This window comes from Antrostomus carolinensis, unplaced genomic scaffold (assembly GCF_000700745.2).
Source record: "Antrostomus carolinensis isolate BGI_N321 unplaced genomic scaffold, ASM70074v2 scaffold31327, whole genome shotgun sequence".
NCBI lineage: Eukaryota > Metazoa > Chordata > Aves > Caprimulgiformes > Caprimulgidae > Antrostomus > Antrostomus carolinensis.
Window position 1 is genome coordinate 11,945 of NW_010325882.1, and position 26,956 is coordinate 38,900.

At 46.6% G+C, this 26,956-nt stretch overlaps 1 protein-coding gene across 1 annotated transcript; it reads left to right on the forward strand.

Annotated features, from left to right (window-relative positions):
- Positions 1-5,260: 5,260 nt before the first annotated feature.
- LOC104527630 (SID1 transmembrane family member 1) lies at positions 5,261-26,814 on the forward strand (the record flags this gene model as incomplete). The annotated part of the gene is made up of 18 exons (XM_010171403.2): positions 5,261-5,379; positions 6,328-6,498; positions 6,717-6,762; positions 9,336-9,437; positions 10,618-10,701; positions 11,376-11,469; positions 12,639-12,710; positions 13,106-13,199; positions 14,315-14,358; positions 18,258-18,329; positions 19,979-20,127; positions 20,763-20,836; positions 21,321-21,387; positions 22,064-22,137; positions 22,709-22,832; positions 23,910-24,027; positions 24,992-25,128; positions 26,706-26,814. Coding segments are annotated over exons 2-18 (1,522 nt in total), but the record flags the coding sequence as incomplete, so codon positions are not given.
- Positions 26,815-26,956: the final 142 nt, after the last annotated feature.

Sequence of the window (26,956 nt, forward strand, 5' to 3'; positions counted from 1 at the left end):
CCCCCACCCCCCCCGCCATGAGGGTGGTCAGACATTATAACAGGTCACCCAAAGAGGTAGTGGAGTCTTCCTCCACGGAGGTGTTCAAAACCCAACTGGGCAACTGTTTCTTTGTGACCCTGCTTGAGCAGTTGGGTTGGACTAGATGATCTCCAGAGGTCCTTTCCAACTTCAACCATTCTGGGATTCTGTGATTTATACTCCTGTTGAGAGCTGCTCTATAGTTGAGCCTTATGCCACAGTAGGCACCAAACATATAAGTGGCCTGCATCTTTGCCTTTGTGGTGAAGAGGTGGCACAGGGACAGTGGGTAGTAGAGTGTGGGCTGCAGGATTTGCCTCTTGATACTGGCCTAGATGCCAAGCAGAAATCCTAGTCCTGAATGCTTGCTCTGCAGCAACTGTTGCTCTTGATACCCCCAGGGAAATGCTGCAGCCTTTCTCTGGCATAAGGGTATAAGAGGCACAGGTGAGCCATGTGCTTAGCATCCTCCGAGACTCATCTTGTGCAAGCTTTGGTCATCAAGATCAAAGATTAGGCTAGATGGAGGTATCGTCTTGGGAAGGTCAGTTCCATTAGTTTTATAAAAACCTTGGGATCAGAATTCATGTAATTGCATGAACAAAATTGCTTTGAGTTCTGTTTGCAAAGACTGAAGCTTCAAGGACTGCCAGGGTTTGAAAAACAGGCTAAGGGTCTCCAGGTGAGATATCAGCAAAGCATCAAAGAGGAGGAGGGTGGGATGCCTGAGTGCTGCCCAGAAGAGAGAGTACACATCTGTCATCTGGGGAGCAGAAGCATTGTTGGGTGACTGCTGGAAAGTGTAAGAGGGGTGTGACTTGGAGAAGGGGGAAAGAGGGGAATGTACCTCAAGTACTGTGAATGAGGCAGCTTCTTGGCTGCTCAGTACCACAGCAGGAGGGTGACAGAGCTGTGTGCTGTGAGCTGCAGGTGTCATAAACCAGTCCCTCCTAACCTCGTGTTTCTGAGGGTCATGCAGTAGAAACTCTACAGGGAGCAGATCTTGGGCTCTGAATGTCTCAGTCACTGTTCCCCGTTAAGCTCTGAACACGTGGTTTGCGACCCTCTGCCTCTTTTTGCACAACTGATTCTGAGCATCTGTGAAATGGAGATGGTTCCTGCTGTGGGCATGTAGCACGTCACTGCAACATCAGGAGTTGTACGTTAGCTGTGTGGGGGAAGCTAAAACTCGCAGAAGTCTTTGGTTACCTGAGCAGGCCCTGCAGGCATCTGGAGTGGCAGTTGCCACAACAGCAGGGCTGCTTGAAAATAGATGGTCAGTCCTCAACAGAATTAACTAATCTTGGAGCTGCTTATTGCTAGTTAGTAGACTCATAATAGCCTTGGATTCATAGGCAGGGGGTTTTTTTCTCCCCTATTTTTTTTTTCCCTCCTCTTTTCTCTCCATAAAGGAAACTTGACTACTCTTGGACTAGTAAAACATCTGATATAGAAGAGCCTTGAGATGTCAAAAAATATATGCTTAGTGCTTTCACCTGTAGGTTAAGGAGAGAGAAGCAAGTATCAGTGTTGACAGCAAAGAGGAGGCAATTTGTAACCCTGTGCATGTAAAGACAGTAGCTCTTGCTCAGAGACATTCCACCCACCCTGGGTGAGGAGCAGCAGGAGCTCAAACTGGGACGTGGAGCAGCAGCAGGAGGCCCTTGCTGAGTAGGGCTTTGACTGGATCCAGCTTGCAAAATTTTTCAGCTGCATTATTGCACCTGCAGTCATGGTTTTAATTGGCTTTCATTTCACAGGAGATGACACTGCTACATCTTTTGGCTAGATTCAGCAATGGCCATTAAGACTAAGCAGGAGGGGGTCAGGGTAAAAATGTGTGTGAATGGAGTGCTAATGAGTCACCACATGAGAAGTTTAACTGTTGGGCTTGTGCAGGAAGCTTTTACGTAGGCAGCTTTGTTTCATAAAAGAAGGGAGAGTTATACTCTACAGAGTTGCCTTGGGCAGTTACAGAGCTGCCAAGCTTTCACACCTGGAGTACTGTGTCCAGTTCTGGTCTCCTCAGTACAAGAAGTGAATGGACTTACTGGAGTGAGTGCAGTGCAGGGCCATAGGGAAGATTAAGGGATAGGAGCATGTTTCATATGAGAAGAGGCTGAGAGAGCTGGGACTGTTCAGCCTGGAGCAGAGAAGGCTCAGGGGGATCTCATCAATGTATATGAATACCTGGTGGGAGCGAATGAAGAAGAGGCACCAGGTTCTTATCAGTGATGCCCAGTGACAGGACAAGAGGTGATGGGCACACACTGAAACACAAGAAATTCCATCTGAACACAGGAAAATACTTTCCCAACCCCCACCCCGACTGTGTGAGGGCAGTCAAAGACTGGAACAGTTTACCTGAGAGGTTCTGGAATCTCTGTCTGTGGAGATATCTAGAAACTGACTGAGCCTTGAGCAACCAGTTTCAGCTGACCCTGCTTGAGCAGGCTGCTTGGACTAGGTGATCTGAAGAGGTTGCTTCCAACCACAACAATTTTGTGACTCTGAAAACAAATGTATTTCTGGGCTTTCCAGAATGGGAGATGAAGAAATACATAACACAATGGACATAAGAGCTACTTTCTATAGGAAAGGCAATTGGACGAATTCAGATGCATCATGAGGAGAACACTGTTTGGCAGACAAGTTGTAGCTTGTCTCCTTTCTGCTGAAGTACTTTTTTTCTATCCTGCTGGTCCTACTTGAGTTCTTCCACACTGCTATATAAAATGAGATTCAACATGGTATGAATTTCACCAACATGAAGCAGGCTATCTTCAGAAAGAGTCCTGGAGGGGTTTTAAGGTGACAGTGGTGGAAGAAGCCAAATCTGCAGACACAGAAATGAATCTTCCATTATCTAGTAGTGAATTCCTTTGTCAGCAAAGATTTGAAAGGATTTGGGCTTTTATATACTACTTAGAAAAAATCATCTGTGGGGAAGGAGCAGAGGTGCCAAGAAATGAATGAACTGGGGGTGTCAGGTGGACCTAGGAAATGTAATAGGCCTGTAAACTGGGGGTGGAGGATTTAATCTCCTTGGGGAGATGAATCAATACTTGGCTCTCTGAAGATCTCACTTGGAGTCACTGTCACTTAATGGATTAGTTGAAATAAATGTGGCAAGCCAGATGATCATCAGAACCTAGAGAGCTTATCAAATTTGGTGGGTAGGAATTCAAGCAGTGCTGGAATAGAAAGTATTGTTTGCTGCCTCCCTTCCAGAGCAAGTCCAGTTCCTTACCTGTAACCAAGATGGGTCTTGGTCCTGCTTTCGCTCTGCTCATCCTCACCTTTCTGGGGCTCCCTAGCAAGTCGAGGTGGAATATAGATGCACATGTGAGCTTTGAGGAGTGTGGGTTCTCCTAGGCTACCATGCACTGCAACTGCCCTGGTGACTCAGATTATTTGTCCCACGTAATAGCTGCAACATTCAGTTTCCTGAAGCATCTTGTAGTGCTGTTTTAGAAGGTGATGATACAGCTTAAATGACACTTAAAAAACACCCAACAAAACCCAAACTTTTTAAAACTTGTTGAATATCTTCTCCCCTCCTCTTCAGTATAACAGGTCAGTTATCTCGATTCAAATCACTTTAAAAAGCATAAAGTGGGAGGGAGAACGCTTTAGTTTGAGTAATTTTTTGAAAAAAGGACATGATGATCCTGACCTCAGGACTTTGTGCTTCCAAGTAGCCATAACACCTTCCATAGTGTTGTTGCTTGCAGGCCTTGACCTCTAGGAGAGGATATTACGTGTCGTGCTAGACTAAGGCAGTTTCACAGTTGAAGCCCTATTACAGTGCGTGGTGGTTGAGCTAGAGCAGCCTGAAGGGAAGCCATCAGCTCAGCTGGTGTGACATGTAGGATACAGTAGGATTACAAAGAGTGAGGATGGGATGCTTATATCCTGTTAGGCATTGTAAGTTACTATGTCCTGTAAGGGCAGGAATTGCTATTTGAAATTGGACTCTTAGAGTTCCCAAGAGAAACAGGCTCCAAGACTTGCCTGTCCTCTTTGGGTTTAAGGAACCATCTCATCCGGCAGTGAGCTATGCCACACAAGCACTTGCTGCTCCCAGGTCCTGGGCTGCATTGGCAAGATATGATGTAAAGGTGAAGGCCAAGATGGAGGCATAGAACAGTTACCAAGTTTTGTCCTCTACTGGGATTTGCAGCACATGAAGTGGAGTCCGAGTATAAATCATTCAGCTGCTGCTCTGCTCCCCTTTTCCAGTCTAGTTTAGCAGGGAGGGAGGTCAAGTTAATAGTGCTGCAGCTGCTCCAGCCCCTACTGCTATGTACTCCTGGCTCCTGAAGGAGGGCTGTTTTCTCATCTTTCTGTTTGGATATGAGCTGTATGAAAGAGGTAGGTGGTGGTCATTCTTGTTTGCCCGTGTGATAGTTTGCTCATTTGTGAGGCAGGGCTGGTGAACCTGGTGTCCTCAGTCTAAGCACAAGCTGCCATCTCAGGTAGCTGCCCTTCTTCTACCTCGTTGACACTCCATGTTTTTTCAGGAGGTGACACCCCTTCTATATTTACTCTTCTTGGAAAGTATAAAGCTGAGATATCTATGAAAAGTCTTTCACTGATCCAGTAAGTCTGTTCTAACTTTTCAAGATATGGTGGGCTTGAAATGTATATGTCTCCTCTACCTAGTTATGCTTTCATCAATTAAAGGCCTCTAATTGAGATGTACTGTGTCTTGTGAGGAGTTATACACTCTCATACCCTGTTTTCTTGAGCAATGCATGCAGCTCTGGAGATGGAGCTGAAGAGATGTTCTTTTCAAATGGAAGTGGTGCCATTTCCATTTCATTCAGACAAACTGCTTGCTTGCTTCTCAAAGCAAATAGTAAACTGAGGGCTGTCCATGTTTTGTGTATGTTTGCTTAATTTTATAATAGAAGTTGTTCAGGTTGCTCCCAATTGGGTAAGTGGAAGTTACTGAACTCTGTTCCTCTTAATCTGCTGCATTGTCTTGTCTGACAGTCACCTCTGACCTTGGGACAGGGCTGTGATTTTGGATTAGAGCAGCAGCAAGAACAGTCCTGTAAATGACCTCTGGATCTGAATAACCAGTCCAGTGGCAAACACTGCTGATCTCCCTGTGGATATCACCAGCATCTAGGTCAGACTGAGGAGCGGGACAGAATTCTCCCACCTGGGTTTGGAGTTGCCTTGTTCTTTGCCTTTGGCTAACGCCTATCTGTACTCTCTCATCCCACAGGTAGATGCAGTGCGAGTGTACGTGAACAGCAGCTCTGAGAACCTCCAATATCCCGTCCTGTTTGTAGTTCGCCAACAGAAGGGAGTGCTGTCGTGGCAGGTCCCACTAATTTTTCGAGGCCTGTAAGTACTGGAGTCTCTTCCTTGTAACTTGCTGGCCTGCCAGCTGTATCCAGCATCAGCATTCCTCAAGTGCTAGATCTTGCTGCTTGTGTAGACTGCAGGGCTTGGTTGGGAAGCATGCTTGCTCATTGTCAGCTGAACATAGGAAGAGCAGGATTTGGTAGGTAACATTCTATTTGGCAGCCTGCTCTTGTCTCTTAGTTTCTCAAATATGCACGTGGAGTACCAGGAGGCTTGTTTGTTGGGGATCTGAGTGTGTCACTAGTCAGTGAATCTACCGAATCATAGAATGTTGTGAGTTGGAATTGTTGTCATTTCCATAGTTGCTTACAATGTGTGCAAGTAGTTCTTGGCCTCTAGTTTGGAGCAGGAGTTGAACAACCTCTCGAAAAAGCACCCTAACTGCTATATTACAGTTTATTTAGGGGGAATAAGGGCTCTCCTCTGTTTCTCATCCCAGGTACATCTAAGTTGAGTCTATTCTGGAGAGTGTTGGTTGTTTTGAGGGTGTTCTCTTTGTGAAAGTGATGCTGCTGTGTATCTTCAGCCACCTCAGAGCTAGTTAGGCTGCAAGTACTGAGACTTTGCAGGTACCTTAGACCATCTGAGATGTGAAATTTCATTCTGTGACTGAAATCCTGGCACCAGGCAGCAGATACCCTGCTGTATCCAAATAGCAAATGTGCTAAATCTGCGGATGGCACAGGCAGCCTCGAGGGAGTTGAAATGCTGGGGATGGCCAGTCCCTTGTGCAGACCACAAGAGGACACAGAGGTGGAGTTTGAGCTCTGAATAAAAGTCTGAATGGTCTTGGCCTTTCAGATTAGTATTTCAGTTATGCAAACAAGGGAAAAATTATGTTATTCTTAGAACTGCTGAACAACTTTTTAACTATTATCTCTCTCTTCCTTCCAACTTTCCCTTCCCTCCCTCCCTTGGCTGCTGTAGCTATCAGAGGACCTACAATTACCAAGAAGTGAGTCGGACCCTCTGTCCCTCTGAGCCAACACATGAGACAGGACCTTCTGACCAGATTATATTTGTGGACGTCGCTTCCATGGCACCATTTAATATTGCATATGAGCTGCTAGTCACCAGGCTCAAGAGCTTCCAACTTGAGTAAGCTGGGATATGAGAATACAAATGTAATTTATTCATATATCTGTTCTACAGGAATTTGGTCCATCTGCCTACTCTTCCCTTCTCCAAAAAAAAAAAAAAAAAAGTTTTTTTTTTTTTTTTTTTTTGTTTTTTTTTTTTTCTTAATCTGAAGGTACTCTGTGTGTATTCCAACTCTGAAAGTTTTAGAATTCAACATGCTGATATTTCTTTTCTAGGACCAACAAAGCCTTTAACTTCACTGCCAGCCCTTCCCAGCCCCAGGTAAGGAGGAGTCCTGTGTGGCATTGCTTGTGTGTCTTACCATATCCAAATGGTTGCTGTGATCCTTTGTTAGAGATGGCAAAAGCCTTATATGACTAGGCCATTTCCCTCTTAGGATGCAGGGAATAAGTAAATAAGCTGTAAAGGTACAACAGAACTCAGATTGCTCAGGGCAGCAAGTCAGGTTGCGGGGTGATAAATGAAATGCCTGGTAAGTCTGGTTATTAGTTCAGAAGAGAGCACACATTTTGAGCACATCCAGCTGAGCAGACTTGTTTAGAGCCCTGCAGATACTGCAAGTCCTCTCTTGAATGAAAACACTATTGGCAGTAACTATAGTGATACAGGAGCTTGTAGAGCTGGGAAAGTATGTAATTTACCCAGGCTGTCTGATACTCCATCTTTGTTGTTGCTATCACTGTGAGTAACACCACTTAATTTTAGGTTTCCTATTACCAGGCATCCCAGTTAATCTTTTTTGCTGTTAAATGTCTTAAGTGGGCTTGCAGATACATAGAAGCATACTGTACTATATATATATATACTATAGAAGCATGGGGAACGGTGGTGGCTCTTTATAAACCCTCATTACTTAGGGTCCTGTAAGTTGAATGTAGAGTGTTTAGGATCTGACCTGGAATTAACTTTGTGACTTTGGTCTGTTATCTGTCAAAATTAGTAATATGAGATTGATGACTTTTAATTATAGGCCAGATGTAGAGTGTACAAGATGAGTGATTCTTGATTGGCAAAATGTTGAGCTTTTTGTAAATCAAAGTAGTAAGTAGTCTGGGGGGCGGGAATGTGTGGAACGGCAATTCAAAATCCAGATGAGTGTTGGAATAGCCCTAAGACTGGAAAAAGACAAGTGTAACAACTGAAGGAGTTGTTGTCCAGAACCCAGCTCATGCCTGAAGGCAGAAGGAGAAATTAGATATGCTTGTATAGGTCAGGAGCGTTGCCTGGATGTGTTTATACCTCTCACAATCTGTGCAGCAGAGAACTGTAGGTCTCAATGCCCCTTACGTTAATTCTGTCCTCTGGTATAAGTGCAGCTTAAAAATAAAATTACAGAAAGGTCCTCATGGGTGACTCCCTCAAGGGCCTAAAGCTTTTCAAAGGTAGTGTCCGTGGGAAACCAAGGAGCTCAGACCTCCAGTGTCCTTGCTTGGCAGAGATAAAATGTGCTCCGCTGAAGAAACCAGCTTGGTGAGTTTTCAGTTTGCAGTTGGAGCCAGCACGCCCTCAGCGCTGAGGGGACCCTGCTTGGAGAAGGGCAATGGGAATAAATGCTCTAGTAGAAATGGGCAAATTTGGAAAAAGCCTGGATGATTTGTTACTAATCCTTGCCCTTCCAGTTGAAGGCTCTACTTCCTGGGAAGGAGATGAGGGAAGGGAAGTTGGAAACAGCTGGCCCTTGCTCAACACTAAGGTTTATGTGACATAAAGGGAGCTTGCCTGTTGGGAATGTCTCAGGTTATAGTTTTGGTGCAAGAGCTTCAGTGGTTTCCCTCCCCATGGGTTAGGCCTGCCCCAGGGCAGCACAGCACTGCCAGGTGACCATAAGGAAGGGGGCTGGTGGCAGTCCTCAGCCTTGTGTCCCCTCTGAGGTGAGGTCCCCATCAGCTCCTCATGGTAGCTCTGACTGTGAGCTTGAGCTCTCAGGGTCTGGGGTCCAAGTGGGATGATGGGAGCCCTTGCAACAAGCCTACCTGCTAGGGCAGGCACTGAAACCCTACTTCTCCAGTAGCTGCTGGTGTAGTACATCATACTGTTACTGCAAAAATATGCAAATAATGATGTTGTCTGGGACATATTTTGCCCAAATCTGAAAAGGTCCTTGCTGGGACAGGGAAGGGCATCTCCTGACCCTACAAACTGTCCTGTGGGCCTGCTCAAAGCATGGAAGCACAAGAAACACCATTCCTTGCCCCCAGAGGAAAAGTAGGAATGTTAGCAGATGTTAGTCTCTCCCAATTTTTTTCAGAGCTATAGCTGAATTATTTTCAAAGCTGAAGTGAGAAGAGAAACATACACCCTCAAAAACAAACAAATCCAAAAAACCCAAATTGTACAACTAATATCAGGCTTTTATTTATGAAACTCCTGACAGTTCAATCATTTAACCTAATACTTTCTACAGTCTTTCTTTGAGGTGAATCATCTGAGATAAAATCTATGGTATGTTCCATACATAAAATACAGCCAGCAGTATGGAAACATCTGGAAATTGCTCGTAGCAACATAAAATGGAATAGGCTGGAAAATGAAGTCACTTTAGCTTGATCAGGTGGAAAAAAGCTTAGGGGGAGCAGAAGCTATGCTGTATCTTGCATGTTAAAGATATCTGTGTCTAACAATGTACTGTGCAAGAAAATGAGTTGTCTGTATGTATTTAATCTGCTCTTCTGTAGTGTGAGGTCCTAATATTTGAAATCTGAATGTTTGTGAAAGCCCTCCACATCCAACCCCACAGCTCAGCTTGGGCTGTGCAGTTACCTTAGGGAGGTTGTGAAGCTACTGGCAGGGATGATTTCTAGGCTATAACTCTCAGTACTGTGCTTTCTCCTCAGTATTTTTTGTACAAGTTTCCTCAGGATGTCGATTCAGTCATAATTAAAGTGGTGTCTGATGCAGTCTACCCATGCTCGGTTGTCTCCGTCCAGGATATTGTGGTAAGTCTGAGCAGAGAAAGGTAAGGAGCTGCCTTCTAGAGCTCTGTGTCCTCCTATGAGGGGTTCTGTGCCCCAACAAATACAAAAAATCCTAGGAAGGGCTTCACTCTAGTATTGTGGTGGTGATGGGGGCCCCTGAAAGAGGAATGAAAATCCTGTAGGAAGGAGGCAAAAACAAAGGTGGCAAGTTGAAGCAGCTCGTACAGAGATTTTTGTTGCAAATAAGTGAGCAAGCTGTTCCTCTCCAGCCTGTCCACAGGGCATTTGTTATCACGTTCGCCTTGTGAGGTTTAACACTCTGCTGCCTTGCGACATGGGTCTGTCTTTCTGTGGAGTGGTGTTGGGTGGGATGATGGTGGCTGATGGAGGAGACAGCGCTATTTCCTTGACTCTTCCCTGGCTCAAGGCAGCATGGGGAACTTCTGATTTCCAGACATGAGGTCTCTCCTTATTTCCAATTTTATTTCTTCTCTCCACGCTTATTCATCCCCTTTCCTGGGAAGGGGAGAGCAGCTGTTCCCTGCCACGGAGTTTTGCTGTAGCTCATAGCTGGGAAATGGCCCCATATTTCTCCTCCTTTCTCACCTCCCTGAATGATGCAGGGACCTGCAGTGTGGGAGCAGCGAGATGGTGACAGAGGTGCAAGATGCCTTGGCTGCTGGTTCTGAAGTCCTAGCAGGTGCCTTTAATGTCTGGGGTGAGGAGAGAAATGCGTAACATCAACTCCTGCCCACATCCCTGTGTTTGAATAGTAGAAGGGCAGGAGGGGAGACTGACAGGTGATTTTTCAACCTGTTAGGTACTAAGTGGGGAAAAAGTAAAATGAGGGCAAGCAGTTAGCATATAGTACAGACCACAGAGTCTGTGTCACAGATGGTGTACAGCTGAGTCTATGTTCTGCCCTGTGGGAACGGTGGAGTGATCAATCTGGCTGGATCATCTTCTGGGATTAAACTGCATCCCCCTTGTGAGAATGCTGAGATCAGTGAGTGCAGGCCACAACCCCTGTATTCAGAGCAGCTTTTTGAACTTCTGAATAGGTCCTGGTTGTTTTGTTCCCTTTGTCACCCCAAGCAGGGCCTTTTTTTGCTGCTCTGCACTCTCAGTTTTCCTGCTGGCTCCCTACAAAATTAGTTTAAATTTTTGTACCTGGTTTAACCCTTAGTTGTGTCTGTTTTAGTGCCCAGTGTATGACCTGGATCATAATGTGGAGTTCAACGGTGTTTACCAGTCTATGACAAAGCAGGCAGCTATCACTGTGCAGGTGAGATGTTGGAGTTTTGGGGGGTTTTTGGGGCCTGATTTATTTTTTTTTATGTTTATTTTTATTTTTTTGTCTTAGTGTTGGGTATGGTTTTTTTCGGTGACTTATTTTGTGCAACTCTATTGTTATTTTATTGATTCTGGTATGGCTGTGATCCTTTGTTTTTATTAGATCAGCTGATATCTAATCTTCTAAGTGGGAGAAGTAATGTTACCTTCCTTTACTACAAAACCTTGCTTATGTTTGCTTAGGCACTATGTCTAAGCTGCTGAGGCTGTAGATCAGAGTGGCCGCAGCCCAGTGTCTTCTGTTCAGACCTTGTCTCTTCTACCACTGAGTAGTGACAATAGGGCCTTATAATGAGCAAAGCTTAGGTAGATGGTTTGCACTAATTGAAACAAATAAATAAATGCATTGGTATTGGTTTGCTTGTGCTGAGGCACTGCAGTACTTCATGCTGATGAACTCAGTCAGTGTATTGTCAGCAAGGATGAGCAGAGCATCCCCAGAAGCCAAGCTCTGTCCAGAACAGGCATGTCTCTGTAAGGCTGGTGCCTGTGTAACAACTAAAACCTGCTCTCTCTCCCTGTGGAGATCATCACCTCTGCTTTGCATTGGAGGAAGAAGCTGCTTCACTTCTCATGGATTCTATCTTTTTCTATCCTCTCATGCAGAGAAAAGACTTCCCAGGTGAGCAGTTCTTTGTTGTGTTCGTCATCAAGCCAGAGGATTACGCCTGTGGGGGTTCTGTGCCTTCTTCTATTCATGGTAAGTTGGGTTGGGAGGTGGGTTTGGTTGCTGCATCTGAGTGATGTGGCAGTGGGATTCCTTTGGTACCTTCCCATGGGATGATACGGGATGGTCGTATAGCACTGCTTATCCAGGTAGCTGTGAGGAAGAGTGAAGTATAAATTCAGTACTGTTGGGTATGTTAAAAGAGTTGATCAATTCAGGAGGTGGCTAGTACAGTGCCTGGCTTGCTGGAGTCATGTGCTTTTCGGAGGAGTCACTGGTGTCTTGGGAAATACTAGAGACATCCAGATGATGCCACTTACAGCTTCCCCCCCTCCCCGCTGTATTATCATCCTGCCTGCATGGAGGCCCAGATGGCAGTTCCTGCAGAGAGCATCTTCTCCCACTGCTATCTTGGGATCTATGACAGCCCTGGACTTGGAGGAACAGGAAAAATTAGTAATTTTGAGGGAATTATTTTGCAAGAGACTTGTTCTAGTGCCTTTCCCAGCTAGAAAACAGTGTCTACTTCCTGGGCAGTGGTAAAGGCAAAGCCTCCACCACTTATGTGGTGGCTGGAACTGGAGTGGGGACATTCTTGTCCTCTAAACCAGATAGCTTCCGCCCTGTAGGAGAAGCAAAACTCCAGCCTACAGATATACTGAGCTCCCCCAGCAGCCCTGCTGCCCCCTCCCCCAGTTTTGCCCCAGAAGAAGAACTGTCACCCTCTGGGTGTCTTTCTCTTATCCTAAAGCTGTCAGCAGAGCTGTATTGGCAGGGGGTGCTAAGCCCTGCTGAAGCATAACAAGTTGCTAGCCTGGCATCCCCCACAGAAATGTTTTGGCAGCAGAGCTTTGGCCAAAGACAAAAATGGTGTCCCAGTACCTGTAGTGAGAGAAACTGCCCTTTGGGGACTAGATGAATAGAAGATGAGATGCCCTTGGGATTCAGGCATACAGACTTGAGCAATGTATGGAAGGCTCAAGCAGGGATTTCTAGTCTGAAAAAAGGGTTGTGGATAGGGAGAGGAGGGGGAAACATATGGAAAAGGTTGTATATTGGCAAGTCTGAGAGCAAAATCACACACAGATTATAAGGAAAACTCAGGCCCTGGTGTTTTTGCAAGTGTAGAGAATTAACATCAGGGCCAAAGATGATTCATGTTTGATCTTTTTTACATGTGCTGTACACTTTGCATCTCACAGGGAATGTCAACCGTACCTGGAATCTGCAGCGGACGAAGAACCTTCAAGTGACGATTGTGCCCTCTATTAAAAGTCAGTGTCTTTGGACAGAGCAATACAACTTTACAGGGGGACTTGGCCCTTCTGCATAGAAGGGTACAGCTGGGCTGGCAACCCTCTGATGGGATGGTGCAGAAAGTGCCAGCAAATGAGTCAAAACCAATTGGAGCTCTGGTCCCTTCCAGGAGGTGCTGTGTGGTCCTGAGTGGTCTCACAGGCACAGCAATTGGCATTAGGGGTGAAGAAATGGTGGGATACCTTGCAGCGGGTTCTGGTGATTCCTCTTGAAGAAAGCAAATAGGTTTTGAAGGGCTGTTTGGGGCTGGGTGTTGTCACCAGGTGGTGTTGGGAAGAGTAGGACCGGAGCACTGGCCCTGAGAGGGGCTGTCCCTGCTCTGTGAGCTGATGGATGCTTTCTCTTTCCTCAGAGTCTGTTTATGTCCAGGCCATGTTCTTCAGCTTCCTGAGTTTCCTCTCCTTCTACCTGGGCTCAGTGGTGGTTGCTTTCGTGCACTATATCAGGTGAGTCCAGGGGTTTTACAAGAACAGCCTTTCTGTTTCTCCTCATCCTCAGAGATGCCTCACCTTGCACTGTATTTGGGGTGAGTGGGGTGGCAGGCATCTGAACAGAGCAGCCAAAGAAGTCCATGACTACTCCATGGACTCCTACTGACCATCATCCAGAAAACTTTTTTCTTCTGCTGAGGGGATCATGGCAATGACAAAAACCTAAGGCTCTGCCCTCTAGCTTTTGAATTGCTCTTACTCCTGAGTTTCCTTACATGAAGGTGGCTGGTGCAAATTGTGATGGGGCCAGTCTGGGATATGGGGTGCTAGAGCATTGGGGAGACAAGGTAATCCCCAGAGTGCTGGACCAAGTACTGCAAAAAGGGACAATGATCCAAATAGGACCTTGGAGTCCCAAGTGCTGTTTTCCTGCCTCCCCTGCCCCCAGCCGTGATACCTGGGCTCATGTTTAGGGGAATATGAACTTTGGCACAGCTATCATAGCAGGTGCTCTTGGGGAGGAAAAAAACCAACCAAACCAGAAAGCTTTCAGCAAATAGCAGGTTGGTTTTGTGGGAACCATGCTTGTCAGCTAGCTCCTCAGACTGAACGTGGCAAAAAGTTTTCATCTGCTTCAGAAGAGGGGATCTTAAAAGTTTGGTGCTCTGAAACAAAATAATTTCAAGATGGGGCATGCCTTAACTTCAAGACACATCAATGAAACAACAGTTCATTGGAAAAAAAAAAAACAATGAAATTATTTAAGTATGTGCTTATCTCTTTTTTGCTGTTATTTTTTCTTTGTTGTGGGCATATGTTTTTTTTCTTACCCTCCCCTACTTGGCAATCTACATTGAAGAGGGTGGTGCTGGCTTCTGAAGCATCATGCTCTTTTGCTTTGTAAATCAGAGAGGTGGACAGGAAGCAGTTGTGGCTGAGCTATGACTACTCCAAACAGTATTTTTCTCTTCTTGTTGTTTTTGTTTGTTTCTTTTGTGGTTTATTTTTGTTGGGTTGGTTTTTTAGAGCTTGCACTATATTTACATATTGGTGTCCTAGATGATCCTGCCGTGGCTGACAGGTGTTGGGGTTTGTTGGCTATCTCCTAAGTGCTGTCTGTTCCTTTTCAGGGTTCAGAGGAAGGCTTTGGCTGGGAGATTGAGTCCTGAGTATGGTAAGGTCTCTCTTCTGTGGTGTGCCAGCTTTAAGTGAACAGCACAGGTCCCAGATCAGGCAAGGGACAGGCTGTCAGTCAAATACCTTCTGTCCCTTCAAGCCTTCTTCCTTGTACATGTACAACATGGTCTCTGGTGCTGATGAAAGATGTTAGAGCTTCCTCTCTTCCCTCACAAGAGAGGGTGTTTGAAGCAGGCTCCCTTGAACCTGCCCCCTGCCCTGAGGAACTGGCTTTTAGAGGGGTGGAGGAAGGGCAAACCTTGACTAGACCTGGCTACAGGATAATGTTACTGCTGCCAGGTCTGTTCATTGTCAGCTCTTGTGCTTAAGATTTCGTCTGTTTGGTTTAAGCATGAAGTCTCTAACTTTTAAATTTAATTTAAATTTTAATTTGTTTTTAACTGGGAGTTGCAGACAACCAAGTGGATTAATGACTAATACAGTTAGGTAGTGGTGTTTGTGTTATTTACTTTGGTATTGGATTCAGTTTACTTTATGCTGCACCCACATTTCAACATACTACAGATTTCTGCATTATAAAAACATAACTGCATCTAAGAGGCTACCAGTGAAAGATGGAAATTTTTGGCATGTGGGTGGAGGGGCACTGGGAGTTTCTGCTTTCTGGAGAAGTATGAGAGGCTGGCTGTTTAATCTTGTTTAAATATTTAGTGCCTGCAAAGTAGTTCAAAGCATTGGTCTGAGGATAAAGGCATCATCATTTGTACCTCTCTTCTGGGGAAAGGGAGGATGTTATATTTTGGCAGCATTGAAAGGTTCTTGGTGTGTTCCCTTTTTTAATCCCCAGCTTCTTCAGTCTCTCTAATCTGCTACATACCACCAGATAAGCATACTAGTATAACTGAGCTGTGCTTAAAGGATCAGCACTGAAACTTCACTCTGACCTGGCATTACTTGGGTTAATATTTTTGCTGAAGACCTGGGGTTGTTTGGCTTCTCAGGAGTGGCTTCTTCAGCCACTGAGATCCACATAAGCATCCCTGTATGTGGAATGTATGTGAAAGGTTTTCTTCATAACCAAATGAGAGCAGGGGACTGTAAAAAATGTGCTTAAATGTGTTCTAAATTTAAGTCATTTGGGATGGATCCTGCTGTGAGACAACAGTAAGTCTTAGGGCACTGGAGAAATGGAAAGGGCCTGTGTGTCTGGGAGTTTGGGGCAGCTGAAGGGACCTGGCCAAGGCCCTGGAAGAGTTCCAGGCTGGTGACAAGGGGTCACTGTCTAAGGCAAGGAGGCACAGTCTCAGCTGGATGAGACCAGAAGCCCCAAGGAGTGCTGGTGGTGCTGCAGCTGAGGGTGCAAGTGCTGATGGCAGCTAAGAAGCTACTTTCCAAGCTGCCCTGGTGAGCGATGGAAGTTAAATTCTGGTGCTTGGGGAGTTCCCAAAGAAGCTGCAGGACACAGATGCTGTGCTTAGCGTGGACCTAGAGGGCAGAGGACTGGATTCCTGGGCAGGGAGGATTGCTGAACAGCATCCCTGTGAAAGGACAGAGGAGCACAGTTCCTTCACAGTTCACAGGTTTCCTCACAGAGGCACCTGCTTCACCTGTGGCCTTTCCTTGCCCTTCATGTCCTTGGCACTGCATGTCACAGTCATGTCCTTTCCTCTAGGGAAGAACCATGTCCTACCCACATGCCTTTTCTTTCTCTATTGTGTCTCTTCAGGTTCTGTGCCTGACTGCCTATAAAATGGTAACTAATGTCTTCCCTGTCCTCCAGATCACCCAGGGCATACTGGCTTCCTCTTTTTTTTCTTTCTTTTTTTTTTTTTTCCTCTCCTCTTCCCACCCACTGGAATTTCTCTTCCTCCAAAGCACCTCTGGGTCTCACCTTCTCCATCTCTTCCCTTTCCTTTCCCCTTCCCCACCAAGAAAGTGTGGATGGAGGTGCTGAGCAATCTGTCTCTGCCTGTCATCTTTGAATATACTGCAACTCCATGTGCCCCTTTTGCTCCTGTCACCCATCTTATGCCTGGCTTCTGTGGTTACATATTTTTTTTAAACTGTATGGGACACCTCCCATTCCACATCATCACTATCTGGTGGAGGCAGTAGCTGGAGGAACCACACCTAGTGCGGTACATTTACTTTGCTGACTCACTCGCACACTGGGAAGTGGGATTGAAATTAATGGGTGAGTTGTGTCTGAAGTGGCTATTAGAGACAGGGCAGAGTGCCTCTCCTCCCTGGTGTCCCTGCTTTGTCCAGATTTAAATCTTTCCTTGGTTACTTAGGAGAGAAGATTGACAGGTCACTTGAGAGCATAAAGTTTGGTCTAAAATAAGGAGGGAGCATCCCCGTAGGACAGGACCAACAGGAGTAGGAAGCATGTGTGCCTTGCTGTCATGAGTGTGGGGAAACGCTTCATTCACCCTCTTTCTGGTAATCAGGATTTTCAAATGACTTTAAATCATCAGGAAAAGATGCCATGAGAGAGGGAGGCTTGTGCAGTGAGTGATGAGTAGAGGGTGGATCTTGCTCCTGCAGCAACCTACAACCACAGCCTGCTAATCCCAGCTCAGGGCTGAAGGAGTGTCACGTAGGGTGCTGTGGTGTGCTAAAGCCTCCCCTTTGGTGCTCAGTCCATGTCATGGTGTCCACTTCTGATACTCCTCCGAGCTGTTTGTTGCCCTGTTAGAGGGATTGTATGGAAACTAAAATGGAGACCAAGTCTTAGTGCACAGTCCAACAAGCACAGGGAACGTGTCAAAGGAAAGCAGTAATTTGGACTTGAAACGTTAAATGTCATTGCTGTATGGATGCTCCGCTGCCTAGGAATTGGGCTCAGGCAGTGAAAAGTCCTGGAGCTCTTTACATATGTGGCTAATAGAAATGGTATATAAACCTATACAAGGTGTCACAGAAGTGCCTGGAATTGCCAGCTGGAAAGAGGAGTCGGTGCCTGTCAGTTTGGGACAGATCAAGTACTGGAAAGCCAGAGATTCAGCTTGGGAAGCCAGGCTGTTGCCAGGCTGCAGTAAGGTTGCTTGGCCTTAAATATTGTCCCATGTCCTGTGTCCCTTTGCTGCTGACTGGCCACACAATGTTGTTGCAAAGGTGAAGCTTTACAAGCAGCTGGACCTGTCTTGCTGTTGTGGTCCTGCTCCTGCTTCCCTTCCTTTTGAGGAGATGGGTGCTTGACCCCTCAGTGAGGGGATTCACCTGGCTGTGTTTCCTGACACGTTTGTCTGCTGCCAGTTCAGCAGCTGAGCCCCACCACGGAGGCAAAAAGAGGGAATGTGGAGGCAGGAGGGAAAAGTCCTGGTGCAACCTGAGTGGGAGGTGCAGCCCTCCTTGCTTCAGGTGTGTGGATGGGAGGCAAGGACTTCCCAGCCCTTAAAGACTTGCCCCTCCTGTCATCAGCACAAGATCATGACCACTTTTTTGCATGGAGCATTTTTTGCTTTCTCCTTGCTTGGTTAAAACTGTGTAGCAGCTGTCTTGCCAAAGGCTGTTTGAGACTCTTCAAGGGGTAACTGGAGGTAGCAATATTTGAATAGATCGATGCATGAGGAGGAGGAGAAGAATTAGAAATTCAGAAGGGTACTATGAATATTGTCAGATTTACTGTAGAATCTGGTAAGTCTTGCAGCCCCACAATGTGATCCTACAGTGTGCTGGAGGGAGGCTCATGCTTTTGTGAGTCAAACTGGCAGCCTGTGTGGGGAAGCTGAAGGGAATGGGTTTGCTTCACATTGCAAAGCAAGGGTTTCCCTTTTGCACAGTATGCTCTAGAGAGAGACTGCCATCTGTTTGGAGAAATGCTGCTTTTCCCAAGGCCCTCGAGCTCTTCAAGCTGTTTGTATTCACCTCGGACATGTGCTTCAAAGCACTGACATGAAACTAACTGTCCTTTTGGGTCTGTTTCCATTGCAGGATCTGGGATTATGACATCTTCACACCCCATCACAACCAGCACCCCTGAGGGAAGCAGCTATGGTGCTATTGGTACAGTATCTTCCAGAACTGACGGCATGGGGAGGGTTCTGCTTGGGACAGGGGAAGGCACTTTAAGGTGCTTTAAAGCCAGAAGGGAATAAAGCTGCAAACTACTTTAGCAGCAGCTTGCAACTACTTGGAGGAAAAAAAAAAAAAGGATTCTGCAAAAAAGTTCTCACTTGAGAGGTTCAGGTTGCACTTTCAGGAAAAAAAAATCTACACCAAAAAGGTGGGAAATCTCTGGAAGAGGTGCCCAGAGAGTCTCTGTCATTGGAAATAGTCAAGTCTTAGAGGAAGCCACGGTCATCTGTTAGGTGTTGATGACAGTGCTGCTTCAGGCAGGAGGTTGACTAGGGACTGACAAAGGTCCCTTCCATCTAAGCTTCTCGGAGTCTATTACTGAGCTCATCAGACCTCCTTTAGACCAAAGCATGCCTTTCACTGGAGGGCTGAAGGATTCTGTGCCACAAGGCAAGACAGAGTCAGCGCTTCTTGCAGTCTAGAACTTTCATTAAGGGAGGAAAAAATGTCGTGCTGGCAGCAGAGGAGAAAAAGAACACCCAATGGTCCTGCGAATCTGAGATGATGGGAGATGCTTTCCTTTACATTTCTTAGTCTTTAGAGTATTTCTTAGTCTCCTTACAACACTTTTCCCTCCTGTGGATGAACTGGTATTGAACAACTTAGTTCTGTGGACTTCTGGGGCATAATCCTTGAATTTGACAGCTTGGGGACCCAGGTGCAGGGTGATGTGGTGCAAGTCCAGTGCAGTGTGGGGCAGCTGCTCAAATGAGAGAGGAGAGCAGCTTTGTAATTTTTTGGTCTCTTCTCAGGATGTATTTGCTCACTGTAGTGTAAAGACAGCCCTGACGCTCCAGGTATCACACAGTTGTTGGACTATGAAGGTGTGATATCTCTGAACACCTGATGAAGAAACACAGAACCGGTATTTCATGAGGTTTGGAAAAAAATCAGGAGGAATTAAGGAATTAAGAGTTGAGGGCTTCAGCACCAGTACACCCTTCCTCCCACAATTCTTAAGGAAATTAAAAGCATTTGGAAAATGAGGAAGAAACTTGTGTTCTGCCCATGCCAGTATGGCCAATGGGCTGTCTGGGAGCTTGGCCAGCTGGTAGGAAGTGCAGGCAGGTCCTGCTGACCCACAGGTGACAGATACTGTCCGTGCAATGGAAGCAAAGTCGGTGCTCTGCCTGCTTTGAAAAATTCACTTTCTTCCTCTTTGTCTTTTGTTCTACAGTATTTTTGGAAAAGCATATATAAAATCTGGAAATTTGATAGGTCAGCCTGTTTCTGACTCCTGAACAGTCTGCTGCTTTCACTAGAGCTTTTCTGGCTTCAGACTTCCAGATTTCAGAGCCCAGGCTAGTAAAGTGTAGAAGATGTTAGAGATGAAAAGTAATAGAATAAAAGTAGGGAAAAAAAAATCAAAATGCTGCAGAGCAGGGAAGATGGTCCTTGAAAGTGCTCTTAGCTGATATCTGAGCCTTTTAGGAAGGTTTGTGATCATGGAAAAACTTGTTCCCTGAAATGGCCATGTCAACTTATCCCAGCAGATTGCTGCTGATACCTTTCTTGTTGCTGGGCACAGAGGGATTTAGCCTTTACCTTGCCTGTTTCCTTCTCCCACTCTGCTCCAGATGAATCAAGCTCCAGCGGTGGACGGCCGTTGTCTTCCCCTGAGCGTGGGCTGCCACCTGGTTCTGACACAGACAGCTCTGTGGAGGAGGAGAGCGACTTTGACACCATGCCAGAAATTGAAAGTGATAAGAATGTCATCCGTACTAAGGTATGGCTGGCGTTGCAGCTTTAGCCGTGATGCTGGGCTGTGGACACATCTAAGCCAGGACCAGCACAGATCACTTGCCAGAATTTCTAAGTTTCTGCTTCCTTTTTAGGTAGATTTAATCTAATAAAGCTGAATGTGCTTCTTCATGCTTTTTCAGAGTCTAGGAAGTTTTCCTGCTATGCTAAGTGAGCTGCTGAAATTAGGGATTTAATATGGAAAATCAGAATGTACTGGGGACTTTTGAGAAAGGACAGAGAAGCTCAGGATGTCCCAGAAAGTCCAAGGAGGTGGGACAGCATAGGGAGAAGATAATGTGCAATAGCAGGTAGTTATCTGGTACGAGTAGTGTGACTGCAGTGGATGTACAGAAGGGCTTTGGGGTATCAGCTCTCAAACTGTCTCCTTTTGTCACCCCACGCTGCTCCGTGTGCTCGGAGCCATTCCTGGAGGTCAGAGAGATTTGCAGAACTCATTCCTCAGAGAATCAAGGGACACAACAGGCTTGCTGTGTAAAAAATGGTCCAAACAGCACCAAGCTGCATATTGTCCAAATATGTCAAGATCTACTGACTTCTGTAGTCTTCATTAGTTCTTTTGTCTTTTCTTCTCTCTTTCCCCACCAACTAATGTTTTAGGTGTTCCTCTATCTATCAGACTTGTCCAGGAAGGATCGAAGGATTGTCAGCAAAAAATACAAAATCTATTTCTGGTAAGGAGAAGACAAACTGGTAAGGCCCAAGCTCTGGACCCAGTCTCTGGTTGTGGAGTCTGTCCACATGCCCTACTTCTGAACCACACTTTAGACCTGAAGATATTCTTTGAGCCCTCCTGTTACACATTCTGACCCCGTTCCAACCAGTAACTGCAGATCCCACATATCTCAAATAAGGATATTTGTGGACCAGTGCACACACGATCTTGGCAATGGATCCTGGTTTGCATAATCGCTTTATAGTGTGGTTACAACTGGTGTGCTGAAACATACTGGGGAAGGGGAGAAATTGGCACTCAAACACACGAGCTTGTAGTCCACATTCTGGCTTTTCTTGTGCCCTTAGTGTTTGTCTCCTGTTTGCATTAGCACATTTACTCTTCTGCTTCAGGAGATCATAACCAGCACTGTGGGGCTCTGTCCTGGGTGTGCACCGATTGTTTTGGTCTGTGTAACTGCTGCTATGGTCTCCTCTCTGCAGGAACATCATCACCATTGCAGTGTTTTATGCCCTGCCGGTCATCCAGCTCGTCATCACTTACCAGACGGTGCGTTGGGGTCTGTGTGGCTGTCCCCCATGCTTGGGTACTCTTGCCTTTAAATTTGCTCTGGGGTTGAATGGTGTAAGGATGAGTCGTAGTGGAACTGGGATCACCTAGGAATCCTGCTCTGTCTGAGGGGCAGTTTACCTTAGCTGCTCTCTCTGCACCTTGTGTTGAGTGTTGCTACTGGCTTGGCTTGCTGAGCTTGCAGTTGTGCTATTTTTGCTTGGGAAGTGGGAGCGCAGCTGTTTTCCTGCTCATCTGATGTCTCATTTGGGCCCTGTTTCATTTTAGTGGCAGGAGAAATCTGCTGTTATCTCTAAAAGACAACTGAAAGCAAGTAGGGTTTGCTGTGATATGAGTGATTTCTCCTCCCTTCTCCCTGCCCTTGCTATCTAGCTGTGCTTCAGATATCTGCAAGTAGATCTATTAGTGGTGGGGTCGAGAGTACACAATATGTTTCCTCTGAAGACTGTTGTCAGGTTTGTGGCCTGTGCAACATCTTGTCCTCCTCCTAAAGCGAAGCTTTTCTTCACTTGCAGATGTCAGTACTCCCCTGTGCCAGTGCTAGAGATAGACTGTGTCTTGGTACACCTCGTGTACATGCAGTGTTTGCACGAAGCAAACTGCCAGAACAAGGAGGATTTGCTAATATTTGGTCTCTCATCTCCTCTCTGTCCAGGTAGTGAATGTGACAGGTAATCAGGACATCTGCTACTACAACTTTCTGTGTGCCCATCCCCTTGGGGTGCTGAGGTGAGTGAGCCCTGTGGTTGCTGTGTGACTGTGGTCTTGTGCCTCCTGAGTGTTTGTGCTGTGCCCAGATGAGGATTTTGCCCTTGCCAGGCTCACAGTAACTCTGTTGATAAGATCACTGAGAGTTTAGGACTTTGAGCAGCAGTTTTGCTCAGCAGTAGCTTTCTGTTGCACATGCACCCAGGAATACCTGGGGTCCCCTGGCAAACCCTGGCAGGGCAGTGATGTGCTCCCATGCTCTTTTGGAGACTTTCACTTGTATCCAAGGAGCAGCAGCTCTGCAAAGAAGTTCAGATCAGTCCTTTCAGTGCAGCATTTCTCTGAACTAATTGTGGGCAGTGCAAAGAAAGCCCAGAGTTGGGAATCTTGCAGAGAAAGTGTTAAATCCACTGGGGAAGGTGAACTACTCAACCTAAAATTGTCATCCAGGATGTAAAACTGGCAGGTGTTTGGCAGCTGCCAAGGTGGAGGATGGTGGTGGGGGAGAAAAATGGATTCAGCTTATCATAGCTCAGTGTTCAGCTTCCTGCTCCTGTGCTACCTTTGTCTTAAACCTTCTTTTTCCCTGCAGTGCCTTCAACAACATCCTCAGCAATGTGGGCCACATGCTGCTGGGCTTTCTTTTCCTCCTTATTGTGTTGCGCAGGGACATTCTCCACCGTCGGGCCATGGAAATGAAAGATGTCTACACCCTGGTAGGAAGCATGGTTGCATGGGGCTGAGTAGAGGGAGGAAGGACAGGGAGAACTTGAAAACTAGAGTGATGCACAGTGGGTTTCCATTTGCCCTTCCTTGCTGGAGGATTGAATCCTCCTCTTTTTCCTCCCCTGAAAAACAGTCTAGATGGGACACTTATGTTCTTGCACACCCCAGTCCTTTGCTGCTTACAGTATGCCCATACTGTCGTGGTGATCCAGCCTAGGCTTGAGAAGACAAGGAGATGAGTAGAGGAACAATTCCCATGGCTGTAGCTTTTCCTCCAGCATTCACTGTGGAGGAACTGGGACAGTAAGAGTGTCCCGAGATGCTTTTGTTTATAGTGAGGTTTGATTTGTCTTACACAGTCAAGAGGTTCTTTCTTGGCACTGTTGTTAGCAAGAGCTCCCTATGATAACCCTGAGGAATGTGGCTGCCTCTGGCTCTGAAGCAGAGCTGCTCTTAGTCAGAGCCTCTGCAGTCCCTTCAGTATCTTCTGGGAGAGGATGGAGAAATCTGCAGCTCTGTGGGCAGTGGTGCTGGTGGTTTCAGGAGACAAACAGCTCTGTCTTCACTGGCTTGGTAGCAAGTGAAGGCCTTAGCAGTTTCAAGGGTCTGCTGTTTATGGTTTTCAGATGAGATCTTGGCCAGATCCTGATGGAGATGCCTTCTCACCTGGGCTGATGGGCTCTGCTCCTCAGGTGCTTTTAACCCACTACTGACCACAGAAACAAGGCTGCTATTCTGGGTCCCCAGTGCTCTCTCAGTTTTGGGCAGGATGTAGCATGGCACAAAGTACAGGACAGAGACTTTTGCTCTCAAGGTGTCAGTACTAAGACACTGAGGTCTTCAGACCAGAAGTTTTTGTGTGATTAGCTTGGGTTTGCTGCCTGTGGACTCAGCTGGCTATGCAGTGTGGCTAAATGCAGAGATTACAGTTGCACAGAGCACACTGTGCTACACTGGTGACTGAAGGACATGTGTGGAGGTTAGGAGGGATGAAGCGATGGAGAGTGGAAGCTTGTTTGCCATCAGGACAGTGAGGGTACTTACCATACAGCTCTGGTCTCTCCTAGGACTATGGCATCCCGAAGCATTTTGGTCTCTTTTACGCAATGGGCATCGCCCTGATGATGGAAGGGGTGCTCAGTGCCTGTTACCACGTCTGCCCTAATTACTCCAATTTCCAGTTTGGTAAGCTGAGTTTCCTTTCTCTTTTTGAGCTGGAGGTAGCATTTGCCATGCTGTGTTGCTGGCGTTTCCCACCCCTCTACCCTTGCAAGCCTCCCTGGAGTCTGCCTGTTTCAGGGCTCAGTCAGGAGGTAATGAGGCTTTAGATGCTGGGGACTAACACATTTCAGCCTCCTCTCCAGACCCTGGGACTCTGGTAGTGCACTGCAGGCAAGATCTCCCTTTGCTTTTGCAGCTCAGTGTTTGAAGATAGTAAGTGCACAGCCTGAGTGGCAGAATGTTCAAGCCTAGGAAGCCTCTGTCTGCCATCACAGTGGAAACTTTCCTCTGTGGGCTCCTTCACCTTCCTGGGGAAGAGAAGACTCAGGCAGGATCTTGTCTATGTGTGTAAATACCCAGTGAGAGGGAATGATGATGAGTGAGCCAGGCTCTTCTCAGTGGTGCTCAGTGACAGAATAAGAGGCAATGGGCACAAATTAAAACTCAAGAAACTCCATCTGAACACAGGAAAATACTTAAAAAAACCCAAACCAACCCAAAACCAACCCCAAAAAACTGAGTGTGGTCAAAGACTGAACAGGTTGCCCAGAGAGGTTGTGAAGTCTCCTGCTGTGGAGATATTCAGAGCCTGACTGGACACAGTCCTGGACAGCCCTCTCCTAGTGTTGGACCAGACAACCTCCAGACATCCCTTCTAAACTCAACCATTCTGTGATTTTTTTGCCTGTTTCTGTGCTGCACTGTATTGGGCACTTATTTTCTAAGCCCATTTGGCTTTTGTTGCCCCAGAGCATGGTAGATGTGCTGCAAGATGGCAGAGCACAAAGTGCTCTACGAAGCAGTGCAGCACCAGAGATTTGTGCCTGCCAGCCTTGGTTTGGCTCTGCTGCTGCACTTCTTTATGTGCAGTTTCCTCAGCCTGCTGGCAGTACCTATTTTCACTGTTTCTGTTGTGCTCCCTCCATAGACACCTCCTTCATGTACATGATTGCGGGACTGTGCATGCTCAAGCTCTACCAGACCCGCCACCCTGACATCAATGCCAGCGCCTACTCTGCCTATGCCTCGTTTGCTGTAGTCATCTGTCTGGCCGTCCTTGGAGTGGTATGGCTGCCTCTTACCTACCTGCTTCTCTGGGAAGGAGATGGTGGGGCTGGGAACATAGCTGATGTGGGCAAATGACTGGGGAGAGCTGCAGAGCAGGATAAGAGTGTGTTAAGCGGTTGCTAGCTAGCTGTTTGAATTCCCAGTGCTCTTGGCTTTTCCTTCTCCCTTCCCCTGGGCTTACAGGGAGGAAAAGAGCAGAGCAGTTTTCTCTAGGTGGGCTTCTTTTAGGGTGTTGCACACCACATGCCCTCAAGAGGAGAAACTCGTGCATCCAGGTGTTGGTGACCAAGCATGCAGCTGGTGTCCTGTGGGGTAACTCGCCATGGAGGAAAAGGCTGAGGCTGGCTGAGCTTCCAGGACAAGTGTCCTCTACCTAATTGCTTATTCCTCTTTCTCTGCTTTGGAAAACTCTGTGTTGCTGGGTCCAGCTCCTTGCTATCTTTAGGGAGGTGCAGGGCTAGAATAAAGGCTGGGTGGCTCCCAGACAAGTTTCTGGAGTACCTGCCTATAGAAAGGTGCTGGAGCAGAAGGAATCACAAGAGGGTTGCTCTTGTGCAGCAGTAGTCGCTGACAGGTCAGGCTGGTGCAGGGCTTTGCCTCTTTGCTCATAGCATTGCAGGTATTGAGCTGGGCTTGCCTTGAATCCCCAAGCTGTGCTTTACCTTGGAGATCTCTGCTTCTCTTCAATAACAACTGATTCTGTAAAGGTCTATGGGTAGGAGATATGTCAGATAAGGCATGCAGGAGCAGCTGGTGAGCTTGGGACTTCCCAAGAACCTTTAGATAACTGTGGTAGATCTACACACTCAGGTTCAAAACACTGGGGTTTTATTATAAGATGCTGTATGTTTTTCTTGTGGGATGTTTTGAAGCTGTGGAGTAGAGCTTATAATCTGCACGTTTCCCTTGCTCCTTTCATGCAGAGGTGGCTTTTTTGCTTGCTATTTTTTCCCCCCACACAAAAGGAAATGTTGAGGCATGTGCTGTGCCCCAGGAGAGGGGAGTGTGTGGTCACAGCCTGATGGCAGACCAGAGTTTCTGGACTCTTTAACATATAACTGAAAAATTAAAATTTTAACATAGCATTAACCTGCCTTTGTAGGTCACTTCCAGTCCTTAAAGTGAAAGTGTAAAATAAGTGCAATTGCCTGCAGAGCAGCTTTGTTCTCTTTGGCCTGCTATGATGCACTTGTTAAATTAATGGTTGGTTCCCTGATGGTCTTTGTAAAAATCGAGCTCAGGGCTGGAGAGCTGCAGACCACCTCAGCAGGGAGAGCTTGCCTAGCCTGGGAATCCCTGCATTTCTTCTCCCTGGGCCACCGCAGTGCTCCCAAGCTGTCATCTGTGTCTGAAGGGGAATTCAGGAAGAATGGTCTCCTCTCCAGAAGTGCTGAGCTACTCTTGCATCTCTGAACTTTGTTTGGATTTATAGGACTGGTTTTGGGTTGGAAGATTTGGGGGTTTCCTCTTCCACGTTCAGTGAGGTTGTGTAATGCCCCATGGTGACATAGGAGAGAAACGCATCAGCCAGCTGATAACAAGATTCAGTTTGCTTTTAATATGTCTGCTTTCAGGTTTTTGGGAAAAATGACGTGTGGTTTTGGGTTCTTTTCTCAATGATCCATGTTTTGGCCTCACTGGCTCTCAGCACCCAGATCTACTACATGGGCCGCTTCAAGATGGGTAAGTGCTGTGACTGAACCACCTTGTTCTAGGGTGTGCAGGTGCCTCCTGCCCTCACCTGCGTGAGTTGCCTTTGCCACACATCTGTGAGCACAGTCCTGTGTTTGTGTTCTGGGTTATCCTTTCCTCTCATCCATCTGAT